General features: G+C 45.1%; 1 protein-coding gene and 1 long non-coding RNA gene across 4 annotated transcripts in view; one reads left to right on the forward strand and one right to left on the reverse strand.

Moving 5' to 3' along the window:
* Window positions 1-9,542, reverse strand: part of LOC141112789 (uncharacterized) — a 36,090-nt gene extending 26,548 nt beyond the window's left edge. For both annotated transcript variants that reach the window (XR_012236639.1, XR_012236640.1), the window contains exon 1: window positions 8,279-9,542. This is a non-coding gene — a long non-coding RNA (uncharacterized lncRNA). The remainder of the gene's footprint in view (window positions 1-8,278) is intronic.
* Window positions 9,543-11,458: 1,916 nt separating this feature from the next.
* NFAT5 (nuclear factor of activated T cells 5) overlaps window positions 11,459-15,753 on the forward strand; it is a 197,934-nt gene continuing 193,639 nt past the window's right edge. Inside the window, exon 1 of one of the 2 annotated variants that reach the window (XM_073605850.1) lies at window positions 11,459-11,892. In XM_073605850.1, the coding sequence (XP_073461951.1) occupies window positions 11,802-11,892 (91 nt within the window). In that variant the 5' untranslated portion in view covers window positions 11,459-11,801. The remainder of the gene's footprint in view (window positions 11,893-15,753) is intronic. The other variant, XM_073605848.1, reaches the window with a different exon arrangement.

Genomic DNA, 15,753 nt, shown 5'->3' on the forward strand with positions numbered 1-15,753 from the left:
TCCTCCCCCTGACACCAATAATGGGGCACTATTCCTCCCATTGATAATAATGATGGGGCACTATTCCTCTCACTGACACTAATGATGGGGCACTATTGCTCCCACTGACACCAATGATGGCACAATTCCACTGTCAGCAAAAGTGGGGCATAGCTCCTTCCACTGACACCAACAATGGGGCACTATTCCTCCCACTGACACCAATGATGGGGCACTATTCCTCCCACTGACACCAATGATGGGGCACTATTCCTCCCACTGACACCAATGATGAGGCAATGATGGGGGAGAGAAGCCCCCCCCCCCCAAGAGTAGTAAAGTGTCACTATGGTGACACTGAACTACTTTGATAACAGTATGTAAAAAAAAAAAAAAATGTAAAAAAAATGTAAAAAAATGTTTAAAAAAACGAAATATGAAATTATTATTTTTTTTAACATATTGTCACCAGTCAGTATTCCTGACCACCGCCACACCAGTTAAATAATAACTTTGCACTGCACTTTTTTCTTTTTTTTCCCCCGTTTTTATATAGCAAAAAAAAAAAACAAAACAAAAAAACCCCCGTGGTGATCAAATACCACCATAAAAAATGTATATAAAAATTTCGTTTGGGTATGCCGTTGCATGACCATGCAATGACCAGGTAAAGTAGCACAGTACTGAATAGCAAAAAACAGCCTGGTCATAAAGTGGGGTAAAATCTTCCAAAGGTCAGGTGGTCCAGTCCCCCCCCCCCCCCCCCACCCAAAAAAATAAAACTGTAGCTGCTGACTTTTAATATTAGGAAACTTACCTGTCCAGCGATCCTGCGACATCGGCACCCCAGCCGATTTTCTGATCGGCTCTCAGATGCTGCCGCCACCATTCGTGGTAAGGGAAACCGGTAGTACTGCGCTTTTTAACTGGCCCGGTGGCGGAGGAAGGAGGAAGGGGGCCGAATTTCCGGGGGACCTCGCCCCATCTAGGTCTCCCGGAAGTGGGGATGGGTACCTGTTAAAAACAGGGACCCGTTCCCCCCTCACCCCTTGAAGGGTGTCAAATGTAGTGGGGGGGGGGGGGGCGCGAAGCAAACAAGTGAAGCTTCCACTTTTGAGTGGAACTCGCTTTAAATAAGGTAATGAAGTTCTGTTATCTGGCTTTTTTTCCTTCAAAACAGGACTTGTTTTGCGGCGATACGTGTAAATTGCGTCAGAGCTATGCGGCACTTCTATTCACCATCAGTTTATAAGCGGCTGTGCAATGCAAACAGGCTGGAAGACCCGGAGGACGGGTAGACTGGATTCGGAGTCAGTATTTCTGTTGTGTGGTTAATGGAGGTTCCTGAGCCCCTGGCAGAACGTTTCCTAATATCAGAGGGAAGATTCATCGCCCGACGAACGTCACAAGTCTTCCAACCGCGCCAACAAGCCTGTTTTCCTTGGAGAAGCTTCTGTTCCGTTTTGTGGTGCACTCAGGTGTGTAATTAGGAGAGGGAGGAGTTTTTTATTTACAGTAATTATTATGTTTGCCATTTATTTGCAAATTTTTTTTTATGTCGCATTTACTGAAGTCACACAAATACATACGGACTCATTTATTAAAGTCTCTAAAAGTAATTCAAGTAAAAAATAAGTAAAAAATAATTGTAATTTTCCATATATATTCCAAAGCAGTTAAAAGGGTTATAAAGGTTCGTGTTTTTTTCACCTTAATGCATCCTATGCTTTAAGGTAAAAAAAACTTCTGACACTGACTGGCCTCCCCGTTTTACTCACCTGAGCCCTTCGTTCCCTCGGCGGAGACGCGCTCTTCCTCTCTGCCCGGGGTTCTCGGTTCTTGATAGGATAGATTGATAGAAGCACAGCCATTGGCTCCTGCTGCTGTCAATTAAATCCAATGACGCGGGCGTCAGGGGGTGGGGGGGTGGGGGGGGGGTGGGACCGAGTCAGGCATTCTGTGTCCAGGGCCAGATTAAGAGCATCATGGGCCTGGTGCTGAGGATTTCGGTGGGCCTTTTTATGGAAACAAAATGAAAATGCAAACAATTTTTCGCTAAAACGAATTAAATATACTCTCACCAGTAATACCAGCTGTGCAGCCTCTGAGCAGCAGCAACACCACCAATACCACCTGCTATGCGGTCTCTCACCAGCAGCAACATAGGGAGACCACATTTCCAAACTGTCATTCAGAGACAACCCCCTCTTCCGAAAAAAAGATGAGGGTGGGGGATGTAGTCTCGGGGTTGGCAGGGAAATCGGTGGTGGAGGTGATTTGTCAGGCAAATGGCTGGTGTTAGTACTTAAAATCAATCATCCTGACACCATGCTTGATATGGTGTCAGGATGATCAAATTCCATTATTTCAGTTACTACATTGTAATATATAGTGAAATAGTTCAACTCACCATCGTGCAGAATCAGTGGGACCTGAGCTTGTCACTTGCCACCAGATGCAGCTTGTCACTTGCCACCCATAGCCTGCCACCAAATGTAGCGTATCACTTTCCACAGTTGCCTGCCGCTAGATGCAGCATGTCACTTGCCACCAGCAGCCTGCCACCAGATACAGTGTGCCACTTGCAACCAGATACAGTGTGCCACTTGCTACCCACAGCCTGCCAAAAGGTACAATGTGCCAATTGCCACCAGCAGCCTGCCACCAGATACAGTGTGCCACTTGCCAACAGCAGCCTTTCACCAGATACAGTGTGCCACTTGCTACCGACAGCCTGTCACCAGATACAGTGTGCCACTTGCCACCAGATACATTGTGCCACTTGCCACCAGATACAGTGTGCCACTTGCCACCAGCAGCCTGCCACCAGATACAGTGTGTCACTTGCCACCAGCAGCCTGTCACCAGATACATTGTGCCACTTGCCACCAGATACAGTGTGCCACTTGCCACCAGCAGCCTGCCACCAGATACATTGTGCCACTTGCCACCAGATACAGTGTGCCACTTGCCACCAGCTCCCTGCCACCAGATACAGTGTGCCACTTGCCACCAGCAGCCTGCCACCAGATACAGTGTGCCACTTGCCACCGGCAGCCTGCCACCAGATACAGTGTGCCACTTGCCACCAGCAGCCTGCCACCAGATACAGTGTGCCACTTGCCAACCACAGCCTACCACCAGATACAGTGTGTCACTTACCACCAGCAGCCTTCCACCAGATAGTGTGCCACTTGCCACCAGCAGCTTGCCACCAGATACAGTGTGCCACTTGCCACCAGCAGCCTGCCACCAGATACAGTGTGCCACTTGCCAACCACAGCCTACCACCAGATACAGTGTGCCACTTGCCACCGGCAGCCTGCCACCAGATACAGTGTGCCACTTGCCACCAGCAGCCTGCCACCAGATACAGTGTGCCACTTGCCAACCACAGCCTACCACCAGATACAGTGTGTCACTTGCCACCAGCAGCCTGTCACCAGATACATTGTGCCACTTGCCACCAGATACAGTGTGCCACTTGCCACCAGCAGCCTGCCACCAGATACATTGTGCCACTTGCCACCAGATACAGTGTGCCACTTGCCACCAGCTCCCTGCCACCAGATACAGTGTGCCACTTGCCACCAGCAGCCTTCCATCAGATACAGTGTGCCACTTGCCAACCACAGCCTACCACCAGATACAGTGTGTCACTTACCACCAGCAGCCTTCCACCAGATAGTGTGCCACTTGCCACCGGCAGCCTGCCACCAGATACAGTGTGCCACTTGCCACCGGCAGCCTGCCACCAGATACAGTGTGCCACTTGCCACTAGCAGCCTGCCACCAGATACAGCGTGTCACTTGCCACCAGCAGCCTTCCACCAGATAGTGTGCCACTTGCCACCAGCAGCCTGCCATCAGATACAGTGTGCCACTTGCCACCAGCAGCCTACCACCAGATACATTGTGCCACTTGCCAACCACAGCCTACCACCAGATACAGTGTGCCACTTGCCACCGGCAGCCTGCCACCAGATACAGTGTGCCACTTGCCACCGGCAGCCTGCCACCAGATACAGTGTGCCACTTGCCACCAGCAGCCTGCCACCAGATACAGTGTGCCACTTGCCAACCACAGCCTACCACCAGATACAGTGTGTCACTTACCACCAGCAGCCTTCCACCAGATAGTGTGCCACTTGCCACCAGCAGCTTGCCACCAGATACAGTGTGCCACTTGCCACCAGCAGCCTGCCACCAGATACAGTGTGCCACTTGCCAACCACAGCCTACCACCAGATACAGTGTGCCACTTGCCACCGGCAGCCTGCCACCAGATACAGTGTGCCACTTGCCACCAGCAGCCTGCCACCAGATACAGTGTGCCACTTGCCAACCACAGCCTACCACCAGATACAGTGTGTCACTTGCCACCAGCAGCCTGTCACCAGATACATTGTGCCACTTGCCACCAGATACAGTGTGCCACTTGCCACCAGCAGCCTGCCACCAGATACATTGTGCCACTTGCCACCAGATACAGTGTGCCACTTGCCACCAGCTCCCTGCCACCAGATACAGTGTGCCACTTGCCACCAGCAGCCTTCCATCAGATACAGTGTGCCACTTGCCAACCACAGCCTACCACCAGATACAGTGTGTCACTTACCACCAGCAGCCTTCCACCAGATAGTGTGCCACTTGCCACCAGCAGCCTGCCATCAGATACAGTGTGCCACTTGCCACCAGCAGCCTACCACCAGATACATTGTGTCACTTGCCAACCACAGCCTACCACCAGATACAGTGTGCCACTTGCCACCGGCAGCCTGCCACCAGATACAGTGTGCCACTTGCCACCGCAGCCTGCCACCAGATACAGTGTGCCACTTGCCACCAGCAGCCTGCCACCAGATACAGTGTGCCATTTGCCAACCACAGCCTACCACCAGATACAGTGTGTCACTTACCACCAGCAGCCTTCCACCAGATAGTGTGCCACTTGCCACCAGCAGCTTGCCACCAGATACAGTGTGCCACTTGCCACCAGCAGCCTGCCACCAGATACAGTGTGCCACTTGCCAACCACAGCCTACCACCAGATACAGTGTGCCACTTGCCACCGGCAGCCTGCCACCAGATACAGTGTGCCACTTGCCACCAGCAGCCTGCCACCAGATACAGTGTGCCACTTGCCAACCACAGCCTACCACCAGATACAGTGTGCCACTTGCCACCAGCAGCCTGCCACCAGATACAGTGTGCCACTTGCCACTAGCAGCCTGCCACCAGATACAGTGTGCCACATGTCACCTGCAGCCTGTCACCAGATACAGTGTGCCACTTGCCACTAGCAGCCTGTCACCAGATACAGTGTGCCACTTGCCACTAGCAGCCTGCCACCAGATACAGTGTGCCACTTGCCACTGACAGCCTGTCACCAGATACAGCGTGTCACTTGCCACCAGCAGCCTGCCACCAGATACAGTGTGCCACTTGCCACCAGCAGCCTGCCACCAGATACAGTGTGCTACTTGCCACCAGCAGCCTGCCACCAGATACAGTGTGCCACTTGCCACTAGCAGCCTGCCACCAGATACAGTGTGCCACTTGTCACCTGCAGCCTATCACCAGATACAGTGTGCCACTTGCCACTAGCAGCCTGCCACCAGATACAGTGTGCCACTTGCCACTAGCAGCCTGCCACCAGATACAGTGTGCCACATGTCACCTGCAGCCTGTCACCAGATACAGTGTGCCACTTGCCGCCTGTCACCAGATACAGTGTGCCACTTGCCACTAGCAGCCTGCCACCAGATACAGTGTGCCACTTGCCACTGACAGCCTGTCACCAGATACAGCGTGTCACTTGCCACCAGCAGCCTGCCACCAGATACAGTGTGCCACTTGCCACCAGCAGCCTGCCACCAGATACAGTGTGCCACTTGTCACCTGCAGCCTGCCACCAGATACAGTGTGCCACTTGCCACTGACAGCCTGTCACCAGATACAGCGTGTCACTTGCCACCAGCAGCCTGCCACTCCCTCCAGGACTCTTCCAGGATGGGTAGAAGGGACAGGGCCTGCATAGTCAAACAAATCCCTGAAGCCCCCACCCCTCCTGATCTAGGATGGTATGGCTGTGTGTAAAATGAATGCCAGCAGTATTGATCAGACCAAGTTCTATAGAGGGTTGTGTGTACAGCCTTTGGGCTCACACTGGTTTGATGCAGTTTGGGCGCACTGCTTGTGTATCTGCAGTTTTAGCTTGCAGTCCTATTGATTTTGGTGCGCTTTCAGAACAAACATGCAACCTAATAGAAATCAATAGGACTGTGGGTAAAACGCAGGAAAACTGCGGATACACCAGCAATGGCCAAAACACAGCAAATGAGTGTGAACATACCTAAAAGCACAAGGAGCCAAATCTACATATTGACTGCAGTTATAAGAGCCATTGCTGAAGATAAAGGTAAAAGAGGGGGAGAGAAGGGAGATAAGAGTCCATTCACTGAGCTCACACTTGGATGGGAAGCTCATCACTCAGATATCTGTTCAGTTCACCTTCTATCTGCCGGCTGCAGTTGCTCTGTTCATAATTTCCCAGCCCACACGGCTCCTTCACTGCACACAGAGAGAGAGGAGAGAGGGGAGGGGGAAGGCAGAGCCATTTGTGTAGGGGGGGAACTGTGCACTGTGACGCTGTACTAAACACAGTGAGCCAACACAGATGCAGCCAGACACCCCTCCATTTACACACAGCTTCTCCTGTCCCATAGACGTTTATGGGCAGGAGAAAGTCGGGCTTATATTACTAGCTGTGAGGGCCGATTTTAAGGCAGGGGCCTGGAGCTGCAGCTCCATCAGCCCCTATGTTAATCCGGCCCTGTCTGTGTCTATAGACACATATGCTGGACTCAGGAGCGTGCCCGCAAGGTAACCCCCTCGGGAGAGCGCTTTTCCCAGGGGGTTTACCGATGCAAGGAAGAGCCCCCGGGGAAACCCCAGAAGACGATGATCGGGGCCACACTGTGCAAAACAAACTGCACAGTGGAGGTAAGTATATGTTTGTTATTTTTTTTTAAAAAAAAGAGGTTTTACAAACCCTTTAAGTGCGGGATAACAATGTCATTTTAACCAGGTTAAAAAAGTGACACAATGAGGTTGATTTACTAAAGGCAAATAGACTGTGCACTTTTCAAACTCTCTCATACTGGTCACTGGAAGTTCAACATGGCACCTCTTGGCAAGGAACTCTCTGAGGATCTGAAAAAAAGAATTGTTGCTCTACATAAAGATGGCCTAGGCTATAAAAAGATTGCCAAGAGCCTTAAACTGAGCTTCAGCACGGTGGCCCAGACCATACAGCGGTATAACAGGACAGGTTTACCTCAGAACAGGCCTCGCCATGGTCCACCAAAGAAGTTGAGGTCACGTGCTCAGCGTCATATCCAGAGGTTGTTTTTGGGAAATAGACGTATGAGTGCTGCCAAGATTGCTGCAGAGGTTGTAGGGGTGGGGGGGTCAGCCTGTCAGTGCTCAGACCATACGCCATACACTGTATCAAATTGGTCTGCATGGCTGTCGTCCCAGAAGGAAGCCTCTTCTAAGGATGATGCACAAGAAAGCCCGCAAACAGTTTTCTGAAGACAAGCAGACTAAGGACATGGATTACTGGAACCATGTCCTGTGGTCTGATGAGACCAGGATAAACTTATTTGGTTCAGATGGTGACAAGCGGGTGTGGTGGCAACCAGGTGAGGAGTACAAAGACAAGTGTGTCTTGCCTACAGTCAAGCATGTTGGTGGGAGTGTCATGGTCTGGGGCTTCATGAGTGCTGCCGGCACTGGGGGGCTACAGATCATTGAGGGAACCATGAATGCCAACATGTACTGTGACATACTGAAGCAGAGCATGATCCCCTCCCTTCAGAGACTGGGCCGCAGAGCAGTATTCCAACATGATAGCGACCCCAAACACACCTCCAAGACCACCACTGCCTTGCTAAAGAAGCCGAGGGTAAAGGTGATGGACTGGCCAAGCGTGTCTCCAGACCTAAACCCTATTGATCATCTGTGGGACATCCTCAAAGAGAAGGTGGAGGAGCGCAAGGTCTCTAACATCCACCAGCTCTGTGATGTCGTCATGGAGAAGTGGAAGAGGACTCCGGTGGCAACCTAATCATTTTAAATCCTGTATTATAATAATAATAATAATAATAATAATAAATATTGGTATAACATGTAACATGGTCCAAATGGTGGAGTTGGCTTTTAACATAATGGATACAAACTCTACATCTTCTCTGAATAAGATAATTAAAATCAGCTGGCATGTATCTTGTCTGACCTTGGTGATGGGCGCCCTCCTCTTATTTTCTTGGCTATGGACAAAGTACAAACCAACAGCCCAGTGAGTTGGTCACTGCTCTTCTTATTCATGTCACCAGCCCTGGGCGAGACTTGGAATGCCGCAGGAATGTGGTGGGAGTCAATGGCGTGATCCCATTCAGGAACGGTCTCTGAAAAAAAAAAAAAAAAAAACACACAACATTTGACGAAGTGAAGTAAATAAGCCCAATCTTGTTTTCCATCCCACGGAGGATGATGGGAAGACACTGGATTTATTTTTATTAAATTAAAGTAAAAAACTGTGAGGTCAACAATCCCGTGAAACAGCCAATAGATTTTGAAGGCATTCACCTACAGGTGTCTCCTTGTCTCTTTATACAGATGATGGAGCATCTTTGCTGCTCCTAAACTCGTGCAATCTGATGTGCAAATCTTGAGTTCAGTGGAGAAAGAAAGTTATTTAATAAACTGCTCATCTACTGGGATTTTCACAGACAACCATCTCTCAGGTTTACAGAGAATGGTGAGAAAAAGAGAAAATATCCAGTGAGCGGCAGTTGTGTGAAGGAAAATGCCTTGTGGATGTCAGAGGAGAATGGGCAGACTGGTTCCAGATGATAGAAAGGGAACAGTAACTCAAATAACCACTCATTACAACTAAGGTATGCAGAATACCATCTCTGAACGCACAACACTTCCAACCTTGAAGCAGATGGCCTACAGCAGCAGAAGACCACACCGGGTGCCACTCCTGTCAGCTAAGAACAGGAAACTGAGGCTACAATTGGCACAGGATCACCAAAATTGGACAATAGAAGATTGGAAAAACGTTGCCTGGTCTGATGAGTCTGGATTTCAGCTGCAACATTCAGATGGTGGGGTCAGAATTTGGCGTAAACAACATGAAAGCATGGATCCACCCTGCCTTGTATCACCGGTTCAGGCTGGTGGTGGTGTAATGGTGGGGGGGATATTTTCTTGGCACACTTTGGGCCCCTTAGTACCAATTGAGCATGGTTTACACCACGGCCTACCTAGGTATTGCTGCTGACCATGTCCATCCCTTTATGACTACAGTGTCCCCATCTTCTGATGGCTCCTTCCAGCAGGATAATGCACCATGTCACAAAGCTCCAATCATCTCACCACTGGACAATGAGGTCACTGTACTCCAATGGCCTCCACACTCACCACATCTCATCCAACAGAGCAGTGGTTCTCAACCTCAGTCTTCACATACCCCCAACAGGCCATGTTTGCAGGTTTTCCTTTATCTTGCACAGGGGCTTTAAATCAGAGAGTCAATGGCTTGGTATTTTGGACAGCTAATTTCCCAAAACATGGCCTGTTGGGGGTACTTGAGGACTGAGGCAAGGTCCATAAAGACACGGATGAGCGAGTTTGGGGTTGAGGAACTTGACTGGCCTGCACCGAGTCCTGACCTCAACCGGACAGAACACCTTTGGGAGACTGCGAGCCAGGCCTTCTCGTCCAACATCAGTGCCTGACCTCACAAACGTGCTTCTGGAAGAATGGTCAAACATTCCCATAGACACACTCCTAAACCTTCCCAGAAGAGTTGAAGCTGTTATAGCTGCAAAGGGTGGGCCAACTCAATATTGAACCCTACGGACTAAGACTGGGATGTCATTAAACTTCATGTGTGTGTAAAGGCAGGCGTCCCAATACTTCTGGTAATATAGTGTGTATAGCAATATGTATCCAATATACAGTATATATTTTATATATATATATATATATATATATATATATATATATATATATATATATATATATATATATATATCAATATGTATCCATTATATATACAGTGTATATAAAAAGTCTACACACAAGTTCATTTCAGAACTTTTTCCACCTTTAATGTGACCTATAAACTGTATCACTCAGTTGAACAACAAACTGAAATCTTTTAGACGGATGGAAGTAAAAATAAAAAAATCTGGTTGCATAAGTCTGCACACCCTCACACTAATACTTTGTTGAAGCACCTTTTGATTTTTTTTACAGCACTCATTTTTTTTGGGTATGAGTCTATCAGCCTGGCACACCTTGGCTTGGCAATATTTGCCCCACTCTTCTTTGCAAAAACACTCCAAATCTGTCAGATAGTGGGGGGCCTCTCCTGTGCACAGCCCTCTTCAGATCACCCCACAGATTTTCAGTGGGATTCAGGTCTGGGCTCTGGCTGGGCCATTCCAAAACTTTAGTCTTCTTCTGGTGAAGCCATTCCTCTGTTGATTTGGATGTACTGTTGTATCTATTGGATACATATCAATATCATACCTCCCAACTTTTTGAGATGGGAATGAGGGACACCTATCAGCAAAAGTATGCAGGCATAGGACACGCCCCTTGCCACGCCCCCTTAAAGGAGAATTGTACAAAAAAAAAAACAAGATTGGTTTAACCCACAAGTGCTTTTTTTTTACCACTACTATTCCTTTATATCGGCTTTTGGAATTTACAAACGCAGAATTTTAGAGATCAGATAAAAGGTTTAGCGCTGGAAGACACTTTTTGATAGATAAATAGTGAATTTTATATACAACTATATAGATCAGACCCAAAAATGAGGGACAAATAAGGAGGAATGAGGGACAGAGGGAACATTGCTCCAAATCGGGGACAGTCCTTCGAAATCAGGGACAGTTGGGAGCTATGCACATATTGATATGAATACATATATATTGGATAGATATGGATACACAGTATATATATTGGATACATATGGATATACAGTATATATATATATTGGATAGATATGGATATACAGTATATATATATTGGATACATATGGATATACAGTATATATATTGGATACATATGGATATACAGTATATATATTGGATACATATGGATATACAGTATATATATATATTGGATACATATGGATTTTGTATGCTATATTATTATTTTTTATTTTTTTCCCCAGGAAAGCGGAGTTTCCCTTTAAGTAGTGGATATGTATGGGTTATTTTTGGAGGATAAGGATATGGTTTTGTGTCACTTTAACGTCCTATCATGGATGACACGGAGCGGACAATGTGACATCCAGAGCTCCCGGCTTGGCACGGCGGCTATTATGCAAGGAGTTAATTTTTAGCGAAGACAAAAGGCAGAGGGACACCGATGTGTTTGACTTGGAAGGACATGGCTTGGAAGCTGCCAGACAGGTTTAGGCAGAGTAGCAGTGAGGAATTCTCTTTAACGATCGACGGCTCCCGTCTTCGATAAGCTGCAGCCAGTGGGTGTTCGGAGACCTGATCGGACGAGGAGCTGAACCCCCCCCACCCCCACCCACATAGTACGAGGGTATCCTGGGATCTAACACAGCGCCACTGTGCCCATGCCAGAGCAGGCACAGCGAACCAGGAATTCGTTCGTGAGCGGCTGAAGCGACTCCTGTTCTTGGATTTCACAAACAAAAATAAAGACGCTTATTGATTCCCAAACGTGACCTGGAAAGAGTTTTCGACAACCTGAAAGTGCGCGGCGTTATGCGCTCCCTCTCCGAAGACATCATCTCGGCTCCTCGGCTGGCAAGTCGCTGGCGACCCGGGGTTATCTCTGCTGGAAAAAGACAGAGAGGTAAGGGACATCCAACAAAAAAATAAAAATAAATAAATAAATTGCAGTTCACCTGTCCGATGATTATCACACAAAACGTTCGACATTTTTATATGATCTCTTCGATTGTCATCTCTAACGAGCTCTCTGATCCCTCCTGTATTAAACTGTATTGTGACTGTTCTGTCTGCCCTCGTGTTGTAAAGCGCTGTGTAAACTGTCAGGGCTATATATAAATCCTGTATAATAATTATTTATTATTGTCATTTATTATATTAAATTATTATTATTATTATTTTTATTATTATATTATAGCTTACCAATTCTTAGATGTGATGGCTGCTTTAGTTTTCTCTTTCAGGCTTTCTTTCTTCAATTTTTATATGAAATTATTATTATTATTTTTTATTATTATTATTATATTATATTTTATATATTATATTGCAGCTTGCCAATTCTTAGATGTGATTGCTGCATACGTTTTCTTTTTTAGGGTTTCTTTCTTCAATTATTATTATTATTATTATTATTTTTATATTATATTTTATATATTGTATTGCCGCTTACCGATTCTTAGATGTGATGGCTGCATACGTTTTCTTTTTTAGGCTTTCTTTCTTCAATTATTATTATTATTATTATTATTATATTATATTTTATATAGTATATTGCAGCTTACCAATTCTTAGATGTGATGGCTGCTTTAGTTTTCTCTTTTAGGCTTTCTTTCTTCAATTTTTATATTAAATTATTATTATTTTTATTATTATATTATATTTTATATATTATATTGCAGCTTACCAATTCTTAGATGTGATGGCTGCATACATTTTCTTTTTTAGGCTTTCTTTCTTCAATTATTATTATTATTATTTTCATTATTATTATTATATTATATTTTATATAGTATATTGCAGCTTACCAATTCTTAGATGTGATGGCTGCATACATTTTCTTTTTTAGGCTTTCTTTCTTCAATTATTATTATTATATTATATTTTATATAGTATATTGCAGCTTACCAATTCTTAGATGTGATGGCTGCTTTAGTTTTCTCTTTTAGGCTTTCATTCTTCAATTTTTATATTAAATTATTATTATTATTATTATTTTTATTATTATTATTATATTATATTTTATATATTATATTGCAGCTTACCAATTCTTAGATGTGATGGCTGCATACATTTTCTTTTTTAGGCTTTCTTTCTTCAATTATTATATTAGATTATTATTATTTTTATTATTATATTATATTTTATATATTATATTGCAGCTTACTGATTCTTAGATGTGATGGCAGCATACGTTTTCTTTTTTAGGCTTTCTTTCTTCAATTATTATTATTATTATTATTATTTATATATTATATTGCAGCTTACCAATTCTTAGATGTGATGGCTGCATACATTTTCTTTTTTAGGCTTTCTTTCTTCAATTATTATAATAGATTATTATTATTTTTTTTTTATTATTATTATTATATTATATATATTATATTGCAGCTTACCAATTCTTAGATGTGATGGCTGCATTCGTTTTTCTTTTTTAGGCTTTCTTTCTTCAATTTTTATATTAGATAATAATAATAATAATAATAATCTAATATAAAAATTGAAGAAAGAAAGCCTAAAAAAGAAAACGTATGAAGCCATCACATCTAAGAATTGGTAAGCTGCAATATAATATATAAAATATAATATAATAATAAAAATAATAATAATCTAATATAATATTTTATATATTATATTGCGGCTTAGCAATTCTTAGATGTGATGGCTGCATTCGTTTTTCTTTTTTAGGCTTTCTTTCCTCTGTTTTTAGCTGGTGATCCGGCCAGAAAATTCTGTTGTTTTTTTTTTTTTGTTGTTTTTTTTTTTTTTTGACAGAACAAGCTCTCCTGCAGATGTAGCAGTTACATGGATGAGACAAACCTATTTACCACTGGCAGGGGTGCTTAATATGATCAGCTTTTCTTTATTCATGTAAAACCTTTATCCCAAAAGGAATAAAAAAAAAAAAAACAGTTTGCTGTAACTAATTATAAAGTGTGAGCTGGAGTTTGGCTTTAATATGTTAGTGTATATAAATCTACGAGTATATATAACCCCCCCCCCCCAGACTGAAGATTATGCTGTCCAATGGTGCCTCCTGTGCTCCTTCATCCAGAATGTGTGTGGGAGGGGGGGGGGGAGGGGCTGTAATGCAGGAGGTATGTTACTGACCAGATATCCAGGTGAAAACAGGGGGCCTAAGCCTATAAAAAGAAAACGAATGCAGTCACCACATCTAATGAAGAACAGCTCCATAAGAACATGTGTCCCTGCTAACACCCTGATATAAGGTAGAAGTAGCTGCAGGGAGAAGCCCCTGTTAGGTGGAGATAAAGCCACTGCAATGGTGGTGGGACCCCTGGGGGGGGGGGGGGCTCTCGTTGAGCCCTAGATTTTTGCAGAACCCCAGTTCAGAACCCTGGTGGGACATTTTGAAAGCTCTTGCAGGTGTGTGCAATTTATACCTGAGCACCGGATATACCTGATTTCTTTTCTTTTTTTCTTAGGCTCGGGTCTGGAGGGAGGGGTAAGCAAATGCAATCATGCCTGGTTTGGGGCGATGATGCAAGTTTATCTCGCAGTCATTCTACAAAAGGATTTTCAATCAGATCTTATGTCTATGGCTAGATCACATCCTAAAGAGTAGTTCCAGCCCCCCCCCCCCCTTCCAAAAATTAAAAAGTCAGCAGCTACAAATACTGTAGCTGCTGACTTTGTCTATTAGGGCACATACCTGTCCAGGCATCCAGCGGTGTCCTCACCCGAGCAGATTCTTAAATCAGCTCTCGGGTGCTGGCGCCGCCATCTTGGTTAAGGGAAACCGTCAGTGAAGCCTTGCGGCTTCGCAGCCAGTTTCCTACTGCGCATGTGCGAATCGCGCTGCGTCCTGTGAATGGGCTGGCTGCGGAAGGAAAGGTGGGGGGTGGGGGCATAGCGAAGTGAGCTGTAAGTGGAAGTGGATACCTGTCAAAACTAGGTACCCGCTCCCCCCCCCCCCAAAAAGGTGCCAAATGTGACAGCGGAGGAAGCAGACATGCGGAGCTTCCCGTTTTAGGTGGAGCTCTGCTTTAAGTCCTATGTCTGTAGGTGCACTCACACCGGGCACTGAACTGCATAGCTCCCAGCTGTCCATGATTTCGAGGGACTGTCCCTGATTTGGAGCAATGTCCCTCTGTCCCTCATTCCTCCTCATTTGTCCCTCATTTTGGTCTGATCACTATAATTGTATATAAAATGCACTTTTTATCTATCAAAAAGTGTTTTCCAGTGCTAAACCTTTCATATGATTTCTAAATTGCTGCATTTGTAAATTCCAAAAGCCAATATAAAGGAATAGTAGTGGTAAAAAAAGCACTTGTGGGTTTAACCAATCTTGTTTTTTTTTTGTACAATTCTCCTTTAAGGGGGCGTGGCAAGGGGTGTGTCCTATGCCTGCATACTTTTGCTGATAGGTGTCCCTCATTTCCATCTCAAAAAGTTGGGAGGTATGCTGAACTGAGCCTGAGATTGGTTGTCTCCCCCCCCCCCATATTTTAATCCAAGTGTAGAGCACCCCCTAAAGAGCCGTTGGTGAACTTGTTCCTATTTTCCATTTTTTTTCTTGTTTTTTTAATGCAATCTTTATTTGACATTTTAAGCATTAATAGGAAGTAGGAAAAAGCAATCAGCATCCATAAGAACCGGTCTTATCTGTCTTGTACAAATGGTAACATCCATAGTACAACAGCAGCAAAGCTTCCCATGCCCCCAAATCTCGGCTAAAGGGAGCAAACCCTTCATACATTGGGAAAACATGAGCAGTCTAATTTGGGGAGCTGATCTGAGACAT

This window comes from Aquarana catesbeiana, linkage group LG11 (assembly GCF_042186555.1).
Source record: "Aquarana catesbeiana isolate 2022-GZ linkage group LG11, ASM4218655v1, whole genome shotgun sequence".
Lineage (NCBI taxonomy): Eukaryota > Metazoa > Chordata > Amphibia > Anura > Ranidae > Aquarana > Aquarana catesbeiana.